This window comes from Pieris napi, chromosome 10 (genome assembly GCF_905475465.1).
Source record: "Pieris napi chromosome 10, ilPieNapi1.2, whole genome shotgun sequence".
Taxonomy (NCBI): domain Eukaryota; kingdom Metazoa; phylum Arthropoda; class Insecta; order Lepidoptera; family Pieridae; genus Pieris; species Pieris napi.
This window is the reverse complement of record NC_062243.1, coordinates 6610670-6631873: the sequence shown is the minus strand read 5'-3', so window position 1 is coordinate 6631873 and position 21204 is coordinate 6610670. Positions and strand designations below refer to the sequence as shown.

The following is a 21204-nucleotide window of genomic DNA, read 5'->3' as shown; positions in this document are numbered from 1 at the left end:
TGTATTTGGACTTATAAATAAATTAATTAAGAGAGATGTTCGAAGATGGTAATCAGCTTCATTTTTCCTATTTCTTCAACATAATTTAAATTTATGAAGGGATGTCTCATTATAATATAATATTTTAGATAACCCTGCAGGCAAAAGCCGAAGTGAGCCTAGTATGAATACCGTTTATCTGATAAAGATTTATTTGAGGCGGTAAAAAGTATTTACGGGCCCATTAACACAAATGGAAGAAACAGATGAGGAAATGATCAATGTTTTTGTTTCACTCCGTATTTGGGTAAATTTTCTTTCGCTTTTCTTGAGCGTTCTTATAAACATAATGACTTATGATGAAGCCATTATTCTTTATAGCTAAAGCATTATGTTATTGATAACTAACTTGGATATTTAAATCTTTGTTAACATTTGGGGCGCTTAAGCCACGAAAATCATTTTAATGTATTTTGGAATAGAGACATGGGAAAAAAGAATAATCTAAGAAAAAGACATATTATATTGTGGCTTGGTTGATTTCCCGATAACTATTCTATGTAACGTCGGTTCTTTAAGGGTAATTTTTTAATATCCTTGTCACAGACCTTGTCCCCTTAAAAAGCGGGTATATAATATAGCTAACCAGTTTAATTTGTTGTAAGTTCTGTAATATTCTTACCTTTGATAATAGATGGGAATGAAATTAAATAAAAACACATAATCAGACTAATCTATATTTCATAATTATTTGAGAGATGATTCGCGTGTCTATGTTTCTAACACTGACATCACTAAAGTGAAAAATGACATTCCCGTTTTGATAAACTGAAAAAAAAAAGTAATGCAATTCTAAATAAGAGAATGTATGATGAAATCTGATAAAGTTAATATTTTCCTCGCATTAAATGCCATGATGCACAAACAAGAATTATTTAAGAGTTTCCCGCCAAATATAGTACAACAAAATGGCGCCACCCAAACGGTGATTGGCGCCAAATACATGACCGCGCATGCCTTGAGCGGGTGAAGCGCTAGTTTGCATTCCACTTTTAAAATATGCAATCTTTTTAGTTTTTAATCTCACGAATTACGATCTACGTGTACTAATTCAGTTTAGTTTAAGGTTAAATTACGTTTGAGGTTTTTTGGACTTGCATTAAGCTTTGGAAGATAAAAACTTTTAATGTATTTATTTATGTGACTTGGAAGATAACTAGATTAAATAATATCGCTAAAATATTACCCATGTGAATGTAGGTAGAGAAAGCGTTATAGATCCAAATACGAAAATAGGCATCCTTTGACTGAGAGCCATATTGAAGATTAATACGTTGATTTTATGTTGTCTATTGAATATGTACCATTTCTCTGTCACTGCTAATTCTAGTTTTTCACACTGAAATGTTTTTAAATATAATAAAAATAAAGGGCCATTTCAATAAGAAGGAATAAAATAGAAGAATCAGGGACTTTTAACCCATGCGTGAATGACACCTTAGTAAATTTTGACTAGTTCTTTTAACATAAGATTAAACTAAAGCATTAACTAGTTCTATTTGTAGATTATAATTTGTATTACCTGATTTTCAACTTGCTGTCCCAACGCGCAAAACATGAGTACAACAAGAATAAAACAAAATTCATGTATGTAGTACTTTATCGTGTTCAATGCTAGTTTAGGCTGAAAAATTATATTGAGAATCACATTATATAACATACATGTATTATTTTTTAGTTTCTCCATAACAACGTTGGTAAGTCAATATCTATATAAGTTGTATTGTTTTCGATTTATATGATCGTTATCGGTAAGATTTTTTCGAGTGCCATTCAAAGCAAATTAAGTGTTTTTGGTTTTTAAATTTAACCACTTTTAAAATTAACCAAATAAAGAAATAACTTTTTAACCGGATTAAAGTTATGTATTATTATAAATTTAAAAGTAGCGTCTAACACGTCAAAAAGCACCCAACGTATCTACTTATAGTCGCAAAGACTGATTGTATTAAAAAAAAAAAAAAAACAATTATTTCACATAATTTTAAATTTATCCGACGTTTCGCGTGCTTTACAGCGTGCGTTTACGCTATGCGTTAATACATAACTTTAATCCGGTTAAAAAGTGTTTTCTTTAAATGTGTAAAGGTTATGTCAATAAAAGACAATACTATAACCAAATAAAATTAACAGTTTGAAATTAAAATTACCATAGCTAGATATAGTGTTAAACTAAATGAAAATGATATTCGGAGTTTCAGCTACCAGGGTGCTATTGATATTCGAAAATATTACTTACAGAAACTGCAATCTTCACCGAACATACACAGACTAGCATGATAGCGACCAGTATCAAAGCCAAATAGAATGGCTGGCAAATAACATTAAGCCGATTGGCGAATCTGTTCAAATGGATATTTTTTAAATCGATTGGACGTTCATTTAACATCGGATTAAGTACAAAGAATGTGAGGCTGTGTTTTGAAGGTTTAAAATTAGATTGATCATATTATTTGTATACAAAACTGTCAAAACGAACTGTCAGTAGTGTTAGCCTAGTTGGTAGGCGGGTTTTGAGGACTCTAAATGCGTACAAACCCCGGCACGAATATTTTCTTTCTAGCACGATATACACTTGCATTTATATTGTTATTTATTTTAAGAAATATTTAAATACTAAAGAGTATAGAGTTAATATAAAAGCCAGTTGCTTTTCTTCAAAAATAGCAAATAATATTTAAAACTAAAAGTCATATGGCGATAAATTTCATGTTTTTTAAACTGGTATAGTCCAACTTTCATCAAAATCAGATCTGTAGTTTTTGAGATATATCCATGCATTTCATGCACACAATTCGACTTAGGGTCTTTCAAGAAAAGAGCGTACCAATTCTTAAAAGGCCGGCAACGCACTCGCGAGCCCTCTGGCATTGAGAGTGTCCATGGGCGGCGGTATCACTTATCATTAGGTGAGCCTCCTGCCCGTTTGCCCCCTGATCTATAAAAAAAAATGTTGAGGGAAAGTACTTAGAAGTACCCTATATAACTATGGTGTGGTATCTTTATGGTACTGGAATTTCGCTTCCTTTTATTTTTAAACTACATACTTATAATAAAAAATACTTGTATTAATTTTGTCATATAGCGTAAACGCATCAATATCGAAATACTTAAGCCTATCTCCATAGATTAATGTAACAAACCGTTTCGTTCTAACATAATGCTGAATACACTGTGATAAAACTGAAGTGCAAGCGACTTGCCACCTCTCATTTCTAGTACCAATCACTTCTAGAACCAAGTCATCTAGATAAGTCAATATGAATGTTATTATTTGTAGTTGCCGAATCACTTGACAGACGAGGAAAATTATCATCGCCTGGAGACCGGGATATGCTGAAAATAATATTGATTAGATTATATTTTCAGAGTGGAGAGAAATGGAGGAGGCCTTTGCCAAAGTTGGGCAAACAGATGGGTTGTCGGTGTCACCGACTCACTAGTGTTAATAGTTTAAGTTAAAAATTATGTAATAATTTTCTATCTGATTAAAATTATTATTATTAAATTATATTTTCACAATCACAAGCGGTTGAAAGAAGTGAATTTTTCGTATATTGATCTTAGTATTTAACTAATTAGTTTCAGCAGTGTTGGCCAAGTGGCTTCAGCGTGCGACTCTCATCCCTGAGGTCGTAGGTTCGAGCCCCGGCTTCACCATAGACTTTCAGTGTATGCATTTAACATTTGCTCGTACGGTGCATTACATTGTGAGGAAACCAGACATGTCTTAGACTCAAAAACTTATTTGCATATGAGAAAAGACAAATTATTACGAAACAGACAAACAAATCAGAGGCCCAGATTTATTAATTTTTTATTTAACAAATTATAAATAACATATCATAAAGATTATTTATGTTATTTCGTTTTATTTTTTACTAAATAATACACACCGTTTTTATAAACCCCGAGTATATGTACAAGGTACTTTTAATCAGTTCACGGAAAAAGGATTAACAATTCAAATAATGTATGTCAAACCGTAAGTATTAAAAAGTATTATTCTACCCACCTATGCAACATAAATACCCAGTATATGCGTGAAATATGAATGACCCAATGTACACATTAAAATCATCTAAGCTCCATGGAAACCACATATCAAACGCTAAAAAAAATAAAAATAGATCACAATATTTGATTATAGTATTCTTTATTAACTGTATAAAGGGATCGTTCTCGGTTCTGATTTAGGTGTACCGTCAGTATTATTATTAAGTCTGATTTTGTTCATAATGGGTTTTCGGATCAGCGCCGATCATTGTACAAATATTTCAATTGTACTCATTGTTTGCCATTTGATAATGTTAGGCTTATCCAAACAAACAATGAATAGAAACAAAAAAACCTTCCGGGCGTGGATTTCGTGTATTTTGACAAGAATTTCCGATAATAATTGTTATAGTTAATTTAAATAGAACTATGATGTATCTACACCTAAACCTTCATGTGAAACCATACAAAATTCCATTTGATTTTGAGTTTATCGTGTTTATACAGATTAAACGGGGGGCGTTCATTATTTAATACATATGTAAGTCTCTAAATCGAGTACGAATCAAGAACGTACCGTACATCTACAGTCACCTCTGAAAGAGCACCAATATCGACGATGTCTTTCTAACATATACTCGCCAAAATGAAAACAATAAATCTTTAGATAAAAGTATCGTTAATGAATTTTTGTGAATGTTTCTGTTCATGAGCCGGGTTTTAATTAAATTTTTACATATTATTTATTCGAATCCCATGTATATGAAACATGTTGGTAATGCATCGAGATGTCGATGTAATCAAGACTAACGTTTTAGTTGATTACAAACGAAGTCGTAAAATATAAAATTTTGTCAGACAAAACGGTGTCGCATTCCGTTTGATTGTGATTGGTCAAAAGACGACACGTCATTCTGCTTGTCCAATCACATTGACACGCACAGTTTCGTGATTCTACATTCAATTGTTTAACTCAATCTCAACGCATAGATTTAAAATAAAATTACCCTTATACATACCCAAGAGTCGTAAATTTTCGTCTTCCCTTATAGTCATCATGTAAATCGGTCCACAAAGATATAATGTAGCGCATAACCAAACACTTGCGACGTATGTCTTCAATAACATTTTGGTTACTTTAAAAACTCTTATTTGCGAACTAAGTACTAGGTTCTTCAACTCATGGAGCTTACCAGTCGTAGTAGGTAACGACATAACTGACCTTACAAGTGGTATATCTAAAGCTCGATCACAGAATGCCATTTCTTCAACGAAACCCTAAAATCAGCAATTGATATGTAATAGATTAAAAAGCTGTAATATATTTGTACTACCACTTAGTAAATTTATACAGACATACCTGAAAATTCTTTTTAAATACCAAACAAATACCAAGAGAGATAAACATTATAACTCCGGTTGTCCAAACGCAAGCTCCTTGAATACATACCAGCAAGTTGGATAGATTCAATATCACAAAAACCGAGGTAAAAATAAATGTTAAAAAACCTAGAAGGAAGTTAAAAGTCTGGATTATCAGCCATCCTTTGGAATTCCAGTTGGGTTTTGCGAAAATCGAAATTCCCGCGAAAGAGAGAATTCGATCGAAGACTCGGAAAGTTTCATCCATGTCGAGTGTTAAGAAGTGATTTATTGGAGTAATACGAAATTTTGTGTATCATACGGTACTGTCGCGAGGAAATTAATTTAATTGACATAAAGGTGTACTGATACGTGAAAAAGTGCATTTGTTTGTTTTTAGAAATTACCTATAAATGTCATTTAGTTTGCACAATTATAAATAAAAGTTTTCATTGGTATTTATTTTATCTCCGTACCTTGGTACGGTCAGTTGGAAAACTTGCCTTACGTAACAATTTTTTATTTTAGTTAACGACAAGACGAGAAGTATAGTTAAAGATAAGACAGTAAATATTATAAGAAAAATTGTTACACTAAGAACATAGTGTTTGCCTAAAAATACGGATATCACTTTCGTACTCGACTGTACACAATATAATGATTTTCAAGGGTTGTATTTTGAAATGATAAAATAAGTATGTTCTGTCATATTTCTTTTTGTATTGTAATTGCGATAATAGGACATGATTGACACTTCTTTTATATTTTCGTAGAACACCTTTATATTACTTTTATTTGATGTCGCTTTTGATGACTTTGATTTATTAATTCTGGTGTTTAGTACGGAAACTTTCAGAAACACATTTAAATAGAGAACGCATATTAAATTAAATACATCATTAACCTATAAAATTGTTTTTATAGTGAAAACGCGGCGCGTTTGTCCCAAGTGGGTAGGTGGCTCATCTGATATTAAGACCCATGGATAATTATAGTGCCAGAAGGCACACAAATGTGTTGCCGCTATTGGTATACTCTTTTCGTGAAGGACCCTAAGTCGAATTGGTTCGGAAATACTTCGGTGAGCAGCTGAGTCCGCATAAAGGAGACAAGAACTGCCTATAAAACGCTTATAGTAGATATAATGTACGTCCAGATAATGATGATAAAACTCAGCTGCAGATATCTGAAGAACTCCACAATCCATGGTACAGTAGATGATGCATAGAGATCCTTGCCGCTAAGAAAGTGACAGGTCCTCGACGATTCAGATCGCTCTTCCTTGAATACGGAGTGGAAAGAGGGTGCCCTTTGATTTGCTTTAGTCCCCAGAGCATTACCAGAAAACGATGATTTTTGTGAGAATCATTTTAGTCAACCCGTCTACGTAACAATATTATTTAATAAATTAAGATATTTTAACATTTTACCAGCTATAAACCGAAATTTGTAAGCAAAATTATCATTTATCAAAAGTGGCAACACATTAGCCTCAAATACGTAGCATAGCTGTTGCTAAGCTAAATTCGAGTTTCATTGCTTTAGAGTTTTGAATTTAAACTGTGTTGATTTACACTTACAAAGATATTCGCATTTTGTTACAAGATAATATCTGCGTATATCATTCAAAGTATAAACTTTAAATTGAGTTACACACCTTAATGTAGAACGAATGTTTAAAAAAATAACACAGAATCATTTTATGAGGAAATAACGCCGGTTGTAATTATGTATTTTTTTACTTTCACGTCGAAATATCAACTAGGTATACAATCCAAAATAAATCCACAGCGTATTCATACACGCTAAATATAATAATTAATTTTTTTTTTTCAGAAAATTCGAATAAGAAACTCGCACCACCTCTATGACACATTTACCGTTATCTGTGGCAGCACACGTTAAAGCGCGGGTTTTTTGGCGCATTTTGTTGAATCTGTTAGGCATAAGGCACGTTTTAAGTAATTAATCGTAAATGTACCTGTATCGTAAGGGTACATTTCTATAATTTCTACTTACCAAAATTAGTCGTAGATTTTATTACATGGTCATCGAACTTTTTGGTAGTTAAATAAAAGTTCTGCGAAAGATTCTAGGCCCGATAAAGATGAATGGAAATTGGAGAGTTAGGAAAGGTGAGGAGATTTCGGATTACTCATCGGAAGGAGAAGGTCCTACGCATTACTAGAGTCTGGCTAACGAAAGTAGATACTGGATTTTTTTGCAAACTTTTTATATGACAAGACTAAAGTTAGTACGGTCAAAATGTCTTGATATTTTTTTATTTTAAATAAGTACATATTAGTTTTAGTTACTTTAGATAATGTTATTGGTCTTTTACAGATAGTCTTGAGATTATTAGCCAACGGTTATGAATTTAAGAAAAACAAAAATGAACGTTCATTATTAATTGAACGATATGATATAGCTGCATGGAGACATCGCTTTTTGCGTACCATTGCATCGAAACGTGCAGAAGGCAAGCCAATAATCTACTTAGATGAAACTTATGTCCACAAAACCTATAAGCCTAAAAAGTCAATGTATCAATAATTTAGTAAGTCAAAGTATCAAAGTGAGTTGTTTCAACTTTCCTTTTTACTTTAGGGCTGCCATGCTGATATTTTTTAAATTTGCCGCGTTTTTTCAGTATCTACTTTCATTAGCCAGACTCTAGTGGCCGAATGGCAACCAGTGGCGCGCGATCATAGGCATGTGGCGTTCGGCTAAGGCACGCTTTGGGTCGCTGTACCAGCAGATTAACTGTAGGAAGATATGTAAATTGTATTGATAATATCGACGTCAGTCTAGACACAATCGTAATAAAACGTTTTATTATTTAATATAATTGATTAAGATCATATCATATCCAATCATAACGTTAGTAGGTAAATATTATTGTAGTACTTATAATGCTTAGATTACGACAAGTATCAATTAATACCTATGAATTATATAACTCGTTGATACATTTATGATAAGACAGAAGAAACACGATGTTCATGCATTTTATACGTGATAATTGAACAATGAGAATATTCGTAGTGCTCCTCTTGTTGGGTATTTGTGAATGTCGCAGGTTTACAAGGTGTAGGCTTGCTACTGAGTTGATGAAAACGTCAATTATCGACAAAACATTCCTTGGTAACTGTAAGTATTAAGATAACTCACTAATATTAAGGAGTAAAGACAGGTATGGAACCAATGCTTTTTTTAAACGTATCAATCTTAATTACAATCCCTCAGACTTATTTGATTGAGACAAGCAAACCTATATAGTTTGTTTTTTTCTCGTTCATCCGCCAGAATGGCCCAATAGATCACCAGATCGATATAAATGTCTTCATTACCAAGGACCAAACAATTTACATTTACATACATTTTTATTTCTTTATTTATATGTCAACTAACAGGGGTTAATTAAAACATAGTTAAAAATCTAACTTACAAATTTTATTGAATATGTAATATTTTACGAAATAGGTAATATTACCGCGTTTGATGAATATTCTAGCTATATATTGCTAATGAAGATCTGATAGGTGATAGGATCAAGGTTACGCAGACTGGAGAGTTATTTTCATTACCTATACATAGAGATTTTATTCCCCATTATGTAATTCAAAAGTGATTTTATAAATAAGTTTCTAAAACAATGCAATGTTGCAAGACAACATTATAAGACAATTTATTAATTTGATTACTTTATAGTCATAACTTCATAATTTGTTTTGATTGTTATCTCACGTCCATACTGCGAAGTAAATTAAAAACTAATTTATAGTCATTATCTATGGTTTAATATTGTCATCACAACAATATTTTTACGTTAAATTATACGTGTATATTAAGTTATTTTAAAAATTTAAAAATTCTTAATATTTTTAATTCACCGATTGACACGGTTACATTCTACTGTTACCCTATTTATAATCTGTGCATACTTCCGCGTCATTTGACATTGACATTTTGCTCGCGCGCGCACTTTTACGCCAATACGTAAACGATCGTGATGCGGTATGCATGTGTGATTATTTGTTTGTTTGTTTGTGTGAGTGCTAAGCGATTTGAGACAAGATGCAAGCTAGCGCGGGAATTGATCAAAGTTGGAATGCCCACTGATGTATTTTTTGGACATTGTAAGCATATTAAATAACGTTAAATGATATATCGCATACACAGTATAAAGTTCAGTTAGTTCCGCTGCGAGTTACCTTGAATTTAACTAGTTTTTTTGGTCATGAGATTCCATTGTGCGTATTTGCGTATTATTGGTACCTCCTCCATGGCTTAGTGTTAACGTCCGTGGCTTACCAGGCTAGTTTCACGTCCCAGGGAAATATAAATTGTTTCAGTTTTAGGCACAGAAAGCTACCTACATTATAAAGATAATTGAAACATAAGGAGAAATGTATCTGCTATGGCCTGTTATTGGGCTTAAAACATGGTCAAATTTTCTTTAAACGTGTTTTAACACGTACTTCCTGTATGGTGTAAATAACATTTTCTTACTTAAAATTTAAATATTGTCTACATAAAAATTATACAATGAAAAAGTTATCTTTGGAATACCTGCTACACTAATACCTATCTACTGACAAATCTAGGTAAACATAATATAAAACAATGTAAAAAAACAACACAAGAAAGGTCAAGCCGGGCTCGAACTCATTTAAATACCGCGTATAAATTGAATTGATTTTAATATTTACATTTAAATGTTGGCAAACGTTTCATAATTAATTAAATTTTTAAATCGGCTTATGTTATTTTACAGCAATGATACACTATTCATTTCGTAAATTAAAATAAGGAAATGTATAGAAGTACTATAACTGTAAGTAGAACCTTTAAAGAAGTAATTTATTATATGGATGTACCAAATGGTAGTAGTAGATTAAGGCTACATACTGAAAATGTATGACTAAGTGTTTTTGACGGGTACGCAACTATTTACGAAAACAATTCAATTGAAATTTTACAATCTTGTTTAAAATCGTTCGCTTATTATCAGTATCGAGAACTAATTGATTAATTATTTTTGATTGACAAAGGTAACACCATGAATATTTAGTGCTAGAACTTTCTATGATTCCCTTATTATATAATTAAAACAAACAGCATTTATATTTAAACATTAGTGCATACAATTTATAATAATTAAAACATCAGTACTGTTTATTGAATTTGATATAAAGATACACACTATGTGTTATTAAATATTAATCAGCACTGCAAAACGAGAACAGTTAAACAATCCTGATTTCCTTTTGATAACTAAAACGAGTACTACACATTTAAAAGCTATATAAATGCGACTTTATTTTATAAATAAACATAAAATACATGCCTTTATAAAATCAGTTTTAAAAGCAGGATTTATGTAAAACAAGTTTTATATAAATCCTGATTATATTCTGTTCATCACATTATCAGAAAATATTACAATATATATTAAATAGTGTTGGCCTAATGGTTTAGCGTGCTACTCTCATCCCTGAGGTCGTAGGTTCAATCCCTGGCTGTGCACATTGGACTTTCTGTGTATGTGCACATTAAACATTAGATCGAACGGTGAAGGAAAACATTGTGAGGAAACCGCCTTGTCTTAGAACTAAAAAGTCGACGGCTTGCGTCAGGCAAAGGAGACTGATCACCTACTTGCCTATTACATCGACAAATGTTCATTAAACATATTCACAAATCTGAGGCCCAGGCCTAAAGTAGTTGTAGCGCCACTGCTTTATTTTTACATTATTTTTTAGATATTAAAATTGCAAATAAACTCCAATCACCAAGTAGGATAGGGACAGTTAGGACAGGAGACAAATGGTTACTTTGAATTAAGTAAAAGCCGTCGTCAATGGACACCTGCAACGTCGGGGGGTAGCGGATGTGTTGCCGAACTCTCAGGGAGTGGTACGCTCTTTTCTTGAAGGCACCTAAGTCGTATCGGTACGAAAATACCTTTACTGCTAGCTGGTTCCTTGATAACAGATATCTTATGTTGCAGGGGTATGTCTGATTGAGAAGGTCAGTAACCGAGATACTAAAGCCTTCGTCGTTACACCGAGCGGCAAGAAATTTTATGGATTATATCAGGTACTACTACATACCATACATAAAATATGGTATATTATTGTATTTTTTTTTTTTACAATAAAGGGGGCAAACGAGCTTGCGGGACGACCAAAAAGGGCAGTCTACGCAGCCCATAGACACCCATTTTTAGTGGGTGCGTTGCCGGCCTTTGAGGGAGGAGTAGACTCGCTTTTTAAACATTTGGAGGTCGTATCTCTGAGGGAAGACCCCCCCGGGAGCCGATTTATTTAGAAGCTTGCCAACGCTCAGCACAGACAACGCTTATAGGGAAACATAAGGAAAAAAAATACATCGATTCATAAATTATAAAACCTAAGAAAATTTGATTTCAGTGTGTTCAAAAATCAGTTTTATAACGAAATATAATTTATGATTATCAAAAATTATGTTTTTTACGCCTGAATTTTAATGGTTTTTCGTACATAGATTATTTTGAAAGATATGTAAGCATAACAATTCGTGTATTTAATGTATAAGGATAGGATTTTTGTCCATCAGTATCTTGTTTGAAAGTATCTACTTGCATTTAACATAATGCGTTTTTAGGTCGGTGCATGTATCTGGGCCGCGAGAGAATCTTAGTGAATATTGTTCACATACTTCAGGGGACGTGTAAAGCTTCTCGGTGAAAATAGGCCAGACATTTCACGGGCCTTTAATTCCTATCTGCCGAGTGACGGCTCCTAACTAAGCCGACGTCTAGACTTAGAATCCAATTGCATGGGGCTATTCTTTTTAAAACTATTTAACTATTTGACGACTCATTGGTCTAGTGGTTAGTACCCCTGACTGCGAATCCATGGATCCCGGGTTCGATCCCCGGCTGAGACGAACATCGATGTGATGAGCATTTCGTGTCTTGCTTAGGTCTAGTCTTGTTTAAATATGTATTTATACGTCTATCTATCTATAATATGTATGTATATCCGTTGCCTAGTACCCATAACACAAGCTTCACCAGCTTAGCATGGGACTAGGTCAATTGGTGTGAATTGTCTTAAAAAAAAAAAACAGGTTACATTACATAGTTAATTTGGCAGAAGACTAACGAAGAATATAATATAAATAGTATCTAAAATAATACTGACGAGAGCGAATACTATCCCACTTAAAATATTTTCATCTGGCCTTCCTTTGAACGAAAATCCTATTTGACCTTAAATAATAGCTTTCATAATATCATTTAGAGTGGGGTTACAATGACCGATTAAGTGTGTCTCATACAAATACGAAGCGAAAGATCTATTGTAATTCAAATTCATAGTAGTACTGCCCTGCGATTCTGTAACTCACTTTTCGAACTCACACAGCGGTTTTCGCGGCGGCGGTTGCGCTCAAATCAGTCGTGGCCGCCGCGCCGGTATAAAAACCGCTGTGTGAGTTCGAAAAGTGAGTTACAGAATCGCAGGGCTGATACAATCTTGATTATAAATTACAATAAAAATGTTTTTCTTAGTAAATGCGTAAGTGATACAGTACAATCAATTGAAGTGTTTTTATAATTTTCGTTCACAGATTCCCAGTCGATGGTGTCGTGAAGGGAAGAAAGGTGGCGAGTGCAATGTTGCTTGCGAATGTAAGTGCTTTTACCCAAAGAGTTCTTTTATAAAAACCGAGTGTGAATATAAAACGAAAGAAGAAACTATGGAACTCAAGTCCAATCATAGACACGCGACTAGATTTCATTCCACCAATCACAATGAAAGAAAATGCGCCTTTATTATTTCGCTTTACATTCACACCCCATTACATTCTTTTGCAATGTCAAAAGTCAAAGCTGAACAAGCTCCTTTGCGGTTTTTATTTATCTGATATATAAAATTCTCGTGTCGTGGTGTTTGTGGTTAAACTCCTCCGAAACGGCTTGACCGATTCTCGTTAAAATTTGTGTGCATATTGAGTATAACTGAGAATCGGACATCATCTATTTATCATCCCCCTAAATGTTAAGGGTAGTCCACCCCTAATTTTTTTTAAATTTGTAGATTAATTTTTAATTTTTAATTTTTTTATGATACAACATTAAAAAATACATACAACCCTAATTTTCACCCCTCTACGATCAACCCTTATTTTTTATTATAAATGATAAACATGGCAAAACGACGTTTGCCGAATCAGCTAGTTATAATATATGTATTTTTATAATCATACGCTCCTTTTACACATCAAAAAGTGGTACGAAATTGTATTATTATAAGCAACAAATAAAATATAAACGAAGTAAATTCCTTCAGGCATAAAGGTTCGACAACAGTTATTGGCAGGATTTATAGGAATTTAGCCCTTAGATTGATATTTTAAGAGCCAATTTTGTATAAACAAAATCTCTTTCTTTCCCTAGGTCTATTGTAGAGTTTTATGGAGCGCATTTTACGTTCGCGGCAATTTTACAACGGTCAAGTACCACTAGTAAAATACTAAGTGAACAAGTGCTTTTTGGTCGTATTTTATTTTTCAAATCAAGTTGAGGTTGCCAGTTTATTGAAATGAAATTTAGGAATGGACTGAAATTCATAATTATTTACTTAGACATTTAATAACAGAGAATTGTGTTTGCCTAATTCAAACGTTGGTTTGATTATTGCTATATAAGTATTATAAACAATTACATCTTTATTTTAGAGGCTATTTCCTCCTCGTGTATCATTTCTTTATCAAAACGCTTCAAACATACAGAATTTGCATTTATAGTATCCACTCGGATAAAATTAAGAACTCCCGTTTTTTATTCCCAATGTATTAATAATATTTCCGTAAGTTGGAATTATTTTATATAGTAATTAATAGAGTACAAATTTTTAATTGGTCTACCGGTTCTGTTCTTACAAAATAATTTAGCCACCGCACCAAGATGTGCCTCAAACCTAATATCGCATGAATAACGACTGCTCGTTATGCATAATATAATATAGTTAGAATAACTGTCGCCTAACTATTGCAGCCAGGCTAACTATATTACGGGGGAAGTGGTTTCCACAATGTAGTTCAAATACAATTTCTAGACTGTGATGATAAACTAATTTCCTTTCAGCTGAGCTAGATATTATCTCCTATTAAAAATCTAGTATCTACGACATAATTTGCGATAAACAGTAATTCAATTTCCGTAGTGAATTTGATAAACTATAAAAGGCTAATCAAAATATTTGTATGAAAAGTCTTTGTTTTGCACAAGTTAAGTTTGGTGGCGGTTGTTGGAGGGATGAGCAATTAAATGAAACTGTTTGAAGCTGTTTGTCAACTGGCTTTAAACATTTAAAACTGACATAAAATTAGGGATAGTGGGGTTGCGACGGTGGATTAACAAATACTAACTTGACGAATTTTTAGGTTCTTAAATGTAAGTGACACATCTGTTACCTATAAATAGACCACAAGCCCATGAACAAAAAATACCTGTGAAATGACCCAACGTGAATTACTCTTAGAAGGCTGTTACTATATCTGAAAATAGCTCTGAGCACTATGCCGTCATTTCTGAGCGGTACATGTGAGTACGTGAGTGAATGGACTTTCTCAGGTACAATGGGGGAATTTCGACTAATTATTAATGTACGGCTTTGTTATAAGTATATAGATGATTAAAAATAAATGTCGAAAAACCTAGTGCCGTACAAAAGTGATGGTGCCGGAAGTCGGTGCAATTTTTTAATTCGACGACAGTTGCAGAAGCAATATAGGTCATTTATTACTGTACGGCATTTGTGTGATTCCTTTTGGACACATATACAGATACTTTACCCGTAAACGCCGTACATATTCCTAGCGGAGCGGTCGAAAGCCAAGGGTCGCAACATATGTCTGATTAGCATATAGGTGATGATGATATGAATCAACATAAAATTAAATGATCTTGAGAGTACTTCACAAATAGATAACATTTTCCGGCATGCCGTACATTTTTTGTGGAACACATAGGTGTATGGGGTAAATTACTTTTCTCAGAAAAGAGTCATTTTCCGGTGACTTTTATCTGTACGGCAATAACACAGGTTATTAATACTTTAGACAATCTTCAATAAAAGATAAATGCCGTACACTTTCGATAGTCCGCTACCACCGCCTACCAATACAGGGCGTCCCAAAGTTATGGGAAATGAAGGGAAAGTACCTTAAATATCGTAGATAGGGTATTTTACTAAAAGAAGACTTTATGTTATTTTTAAAAGTTATTAATTCTGCATTCAAAGATTTTTTTAAAATTACTTGCCTCGTCTGGGAATCGAACTGACTTAAATGTAAAAAAAAACACCCCTACTTTTATGATGCCAATCGAAAGAATGGCCTTAAACTAATAACTCTTCTTAAGTAACATAGTATTTTAAAAGAAAGGAACAGCGTGAATATATCTTTTTAATCAAATTAAAAACATTATCTATCGTATTCGGCCTAAAAAAAATCCCCTACGAGTCTGTTACTTTAGAAAAGTTATTAGGTTTTGGCCATTGTTTCGATTGGCATCATAAAAGTAGGGGTGTTTTTTTTTTAATTTAAGCCGGTTCGATTTCCAGACGAGGCAAGTAGTTTTTAAAAAATCTTTGAATGCAGAATTACTAACTTTTATAAATAACATAAAGTCTTCTTTTAGTAAAATACCCTATCTGCGATATTTAAGGTACTTTTCCTTCATGTCTCATAACTTTGGGACGCCCTGTATTATATATATTTTTGTTAAAAATATTTTTCCTTTACCTCTCTCTGCTGGTATGATTAGGCTGTAAATATACTTTACAGCCTTATGGTAGTATACTCAGATATGTACAGTTATTAATGACCTTAAGGGACACCTCAAACGTCGTCGAAGTTTTTATCAGCTGTAAAAAATAATCTGGAGTAAAATGTACGGCATCTGGTTTTTTTTGTTTATTTATATTTGTTACATATAAAATAACAATAATCTTTGAAAATATTACTCCCCATATTACTCTAGGAGCATTTGAAAAGTCATCTAAATTTCGGAAATTTCATATACTTTTTAACATAATATTTTTATTTGTTACCATTTATAATGAACGGCTATAATGTACAACGGTAATATTTAGTAACATTATGTAAAAAAACAAGTTGCCGTACATTATTCTCTGGTCTTACAGCAGTAAGAACTTGGTAAATCCTGAAATTTCGATAAATATTTAATTACACAAATATTAACTATAATATTTGGACGGCATAATTATAAAACATTATTGTCCGTGTTAAATAATATTTTGAACATGTTGCCGTACATTTTACAATGACCTTATGGTATATGGGTGTAGGGGTAGGGTTCCGACCCTTGGCTTTCGACCGCTCCGCTGGAAATATGTACGGCGTTTACGGGTAAAGTATCTGTATATGTGTCCAAAAGGAATGACACAAATGCCGTACAGTAATAAATGACCTATATTGCTTCTGCAACTGTCGTCGAATTAAAAATTTGCGCCGTCTTCCGGCACCATCACTTTTGTACGGCACTAGGTTTTTCGACATTTATTTTTAATCATCTATACACTTATAACAAAGCCGTACATTAATAATTAGTCGAAATTACCCCATTGTACATGAGAAAGTCCATTCACTCACGTACTCACATGTACCGCTCAGAAATGACGGCATAGTGCTCAGAGCTATTTTCAGATATAGTAACAGCCTTCTAAGCGTAATTCAGGTTGGGTCATTTCACAGGTATTTTTTGTTCATGGGCTTGTGGTCTAAAAGTATATACGTATAAGTATAGTCGACCTATTGGACAATATCGGTACAATTTATGAGTGTATAAAAAACATACAGGTTACATATATCACGTACCACTTTTTGTACACATATTTAAATGAGAGACTTGTGTTTTAATATTTAGTAATTATTGTGTTTGTCAATACAGTTAATAATTTTGTTAAATATTTGATGCAGTCTGGCACTTGAATATATAATGATACATTTAAAGTTAGCTTGTATGTTATTTTATATGAATAATTGCACTCATAATTTCCATTTGTAGTAAGGGATTCTGAAAATCAGCATAGAGTATTTTGCTCATTTAAATGTCTATCTGTGTATTCAGATAAATAAACTTGAGATTACGTGAAATATATTAAATTAACAATGTCCAGTAACCTTAAGTGAAAGCGCTGCCCTTGGTCCTTCAATAACTTTTCAAGGTATTGAAATTCGATAGGGCATTGCCCTTTTATAAGACACTAATTGACTTCAAATCGATTGAAATAATATATATAGCAATACATCATGTAGACCTAATTAACCAAAATGCTGTCATCTTAGTATAAATAAATGTTGTGTTATGATAAATACTCAAAGTATTCATAATGTGTACCAGAATAGAATCCATGTCTCGGTATAGATGTTGTTCCTATTGTGTCGACGTAAAAACAATTGATACTATTCAACAACACTCCAAGGTGTCATGAAGTAGAATAACGATCAAATAAGGCTTTTATTTGTCATTCCGACGCGAAATGTTAGTCGATAGTAATTAAATTCATTTAATAATCTTGAAATTTCATCTAATATATAAAATTCTCGTGTCGCGGTGTTTGTGGTTGAACTCCTCCGAAACGGCTTCTCATGAAATTTTGTGTGCATATTGGGTAGGTCTGAGAATCGGACAACATCAATTTTTATCCCCCTAAATGTTAAGGGTAATCCACCCCTAAAATTTTTTAGATTAATTTTTAATTTTTTTATGATACAGCATTATAAAATACATACAAACCCTAATTTTCACGATCAACCCCTATTTTTTATTATAAACGATATACATGGCAAAACGACAGTTTTACCGGATCAGCTAGTATATTATAAAAATGCTATTTTTATTGAAATACTTGACATTCCTCTATTATGATGTAGCAAAAATTATAATATTATATACAAAAACGTAAAACAGAACGCATTAATCCTTGGCTTTTATCCAGCTTTGCTAGACGATGACATTCGGGATGACACAGCGTGCGCAGTGAACATCTTCCATCGCGAAGGCTTCAAGTACTGGACCCAGTGGTCAGCGCGATGCAAGAATGATAACTTTATAACAAAGGAAATATATAAGTAAGCATTTTAGGACGAAAGTTAACTAACGGATTTTCTTTCTCTATAAGAAGTTAAAATAAGTTTTGATATATAGAAATATTTAATTTTATTGCTTTCAATTATAATTATAAATTGACATTCGTATGCTAGTTTGACATTGCTGATTTCGTGTTTTTCTTTAATTCATCCAACATAATATTTGCCAATTCCAAGGCAAATAGTTTATTTATTTTATTTAAGTAATAGTATCTTTTGTGGAACGACAATTCGATTCGGAACTAATCATATTTAGTAAACGTGCTATTTAAATTATAAGTAATTAAATCCTTGCACTCTCGTGTTATGTTGAATGTAATATTCTTTTAATAATTTAGGTTGTAAATATTAGTATTACAGAGAAAATCGTGACAAGTGACGAGCGCTACAGGTCGTAAATATGAATATTATTATACATTGCTTTATATATAAATCGTTCATTTATATAATTACAAATACATAACGAGATTTTATGCTACTTTAGACTAAAAGGAATAAAGTATCAATAAACTTGAGTGTCTGAGTTACTTATGTTAATTGAATAACTTTAATCAAATTAGAGAACTAAGTTTAAAGAAATATGAATGAACCTTAAGAGAAAAATGCCAAATGCATAGATCCTTATGTTAGTCATTTGTTAAATCTTCAATTTGCATAATCAGCCCTTGGGTCACATTGAATCAACTTGATGGGTTGCATTTTAGCTCTCATTAGAAGAAAATGTTTTGTCTCTAGGGATAAAGGCGTGTGCACATAATACTAAAACTATACATTTATACTTATCCCTCAGTTTGATTATGAACGGATTTTATTTACGACTGGTATATTGATGATAGATAAATAGATAGATAAGTTCTTAAAAATTTGGTAACACAGATTTAACAATATGAATTTGTGTTTAGTTTTTGTTTTTTGTCATGTATTTGATATTCACGAAATAGACAGAGTAATTAAACACAGCGATTCATTAGTAATTATAGCTATTCGTATATGTTTCATGTGAAGCATAAAGAGACACTATTTTTTTCTTTACTTCTGAAATAATAAACATTCTAAACGCCAATTCTTGTTCGTTATCCATGAGACTTTATTACTGGGTATTTTTTAAAGTACTTCGTTGACGATGTATCTTGAATTTTACTCTCCTATTCATAAGTTATAAAAAAATATACGAATGTTCAGACACAATATTATACTGTAATATAGTGTACAACACTCTTATAATAAAGTCGTCGTCGACTTTTTAACTTCTGGATAAATACAATTAAAAATTCAAATGCTTTTCTCTGAGCTCATTGTTATTTTAATGATTAAAAACAATAAGATGCCATTTTCTGAGTAAGAACTTCTTTTAATTAAAAATAAAAAGTGACGTTTTTAAAACTTAAAACACTTAGTGACCAATATCTTTACAGATTATTTGTGGTAACATTTAGAGGTGAGATTTAGCTAAGTACCTACTCACGAACGCCAAAAACTCGTACTCTAACATATAGGCGACTCTGATCTCTTTAAGGTAAAAGCAGAGCTGATGTCTTAAAAATAAAGTACTTATTACCTGTTTACACGTATTATTTTCCAGGTGTCCAGATCTAATATCCCCACGGACAAGTCCAGAGCGAATGTTGCACAGCGACTCATTGAAAGTCAGAAGGCGGTACGCTAGAAGTTCTTTACAATCACGATATAGCTATTTTGGATTACAATGGTTACAATAATATGTGTTTTATTTACCCTTGTTTTTTTTTTAAAGAAAGAAGCGCTTGATTGTGATTGGTCGACAATATCGCACAATCACACACATGCGACGTGAATTATTTATATTACCTACTCATATTTCTCCTTTGGTTTTATGTGTCAAAACAAGAAAAAAATCAACAATACAAAGTCTCGGAAAACGAATTGGAAGGAATTGATTGTTAAATATTAACAAAGCTTATTTTCATTTGACAATTGTGAACCAATATTTGGGGGCGACCTCAAGCGGAAATAATAAACAAACTTTCAGATCCCTTTGTACGCCGCATTTGCGGGCTTCCTTTATAATAAACATTTTAACAAATTACGTCTTTGCTTTGTGAACTACCAGTTCATGGTTTCGCACTTTATTGTGCCAAATATTTGGGAGTCCAATTCTGATACCTTTATCTGTATTTTAAAAGCATTAACCAGTATTCAAGATTACTATTGATATTAACTGTTCGCCATTGGGTAGATTTATTGCGACAAATTCACATCGAAAGCTGTTTAACCGGTCTTCTTATACGTAGAAATTAATTTAGAAGAAAATTAATTAAAATCAGAGCCCCATAGGACTGTACATACGATATAGTTCACTTTAGGTATTCAACTTAAGTGCACATGCCTCTCGGGTGCCTGATTCTAGGTATGTTGTCTCGGCGTTTACGGAGTATAGGTTTTAGATCCTCAATCGGGTACGTAGTCGGTCTTCAGTATCGTAGTAGTTTGTGGTTGTCATTTTATAATGTTTACTAGAAACTTATGTAAGCTTTCGGCATGTTACATTAAATATACTTCCTACTGAAAATATAAACGTCAATTCGACATTCTAACTTAAAAAAGTCAACTTGAATTCAACTGCTAGTGCACATCTGGCAACGAAATTCAAGAAGCGTTCCG

At 32.6% G+C, this 21204-nt stretch overlaps 2 protein-coding genes across 3 annotated transcripts; one reads left to right on the top strand and one right to left on the bottom strand.

Moving 5' to 3' along the window:
- Positions 1-700: 700 nt before the first annotated feature.
- On the bottom strand, positions 701-5665 carry LOC125053225 (odorant receptor 4-like). The gene is made up of 8 exons (XM_047654471.1): positions 5396-5665; positions 5055-5313; positions 4055-4150; positions 3183-3375; positions 2279-2381; positions 1562-1663; positions 1226-1378; positions 701-807 (listed from the first exon to the last, which is right to left on the bottom strand). The coding sequence occupies exons 1-8, from the start codon at positions 5663-5665 to the stop codon at positions 751-753; spliced, it is 1233 nt and encodes a 410-aa protein (XP_047510427.1). The 3' UTR covers positions 701-750.
- Positions 5666-8379: 2714 nt separating this feature from the next.
- Positions 8380-20626, top strand: LOC125053349 (lysozyme-like). Of its 2 annotated transcripts, none has more exons than XM_047654684.1 (5): positions 8380-8547; positions 11411-11499; positions 13015-13075; positions 18414-18546; positions 20147-20626. In XM_047654684.1, exons 1-5 carry the CDS (start codon positions 8427-8429, stop codon positions 20280-20282), a joined length of 540 nt encoding a protein of 179 aa, XP_047510640.1. In that variant the 5' UTR covers positions 8380-8426; the 3' UTR covers positions 20283-20626. The 2 variants fall into 2 exon arrangements, with proteins under 2 accessions (XP_047510640.1, XP_047510639.1); XM_047654683.1 differs by lacking the exon at positions 8380-8547 and adding an exon at positions 9375-9536.
- The last annotated feature ends 578 nt before the right edge of the window (positions 20627-21204 follow it).

Coding starts and splice junctions, on each gene's coding strand:
- LOC125053225 (XM_047654471.1), bottom strand. CDS start 5,665: ATGGATGAAACTTTCCGAGTCTTCGATCGAATTCTCTCTTTCGCGGGA. Junction 4,151..5,054: donor CGAAAATTTACGACTCTTGG/GTATGTATAAGG, acceptor TATTTTTTTTAG/CGTTTGATATGTGGTTTCCA. Junction 3,376..4,054: donor TGGGTATTTATGTTGCATAG/GTGGGTAGAATA, acceptor TATTATTTTCAG/CATATCCCGGTCTCCAGGCG.
- LOC125053349 (XM_047654683.1), top strand. CDS start 9,410: ATGCGGTATGCATGTGTGATTATTTGTTTGTTTGTTTGTGTGAGTGCT. Junction 11,500..13,014: donor AATTTTATGGATTATATCAG/GTACTACTACAT, acceptor TTTCGTTCACAG/ATTCCCAGTCGATGGTGTCG. Junction 18,547..20,146: donor ATAACAAAGGAAATATATAA/GTAAGCATTTTA, acceptor ATTATTTTCCAG/GTGTCCAGATCTAATATCCC.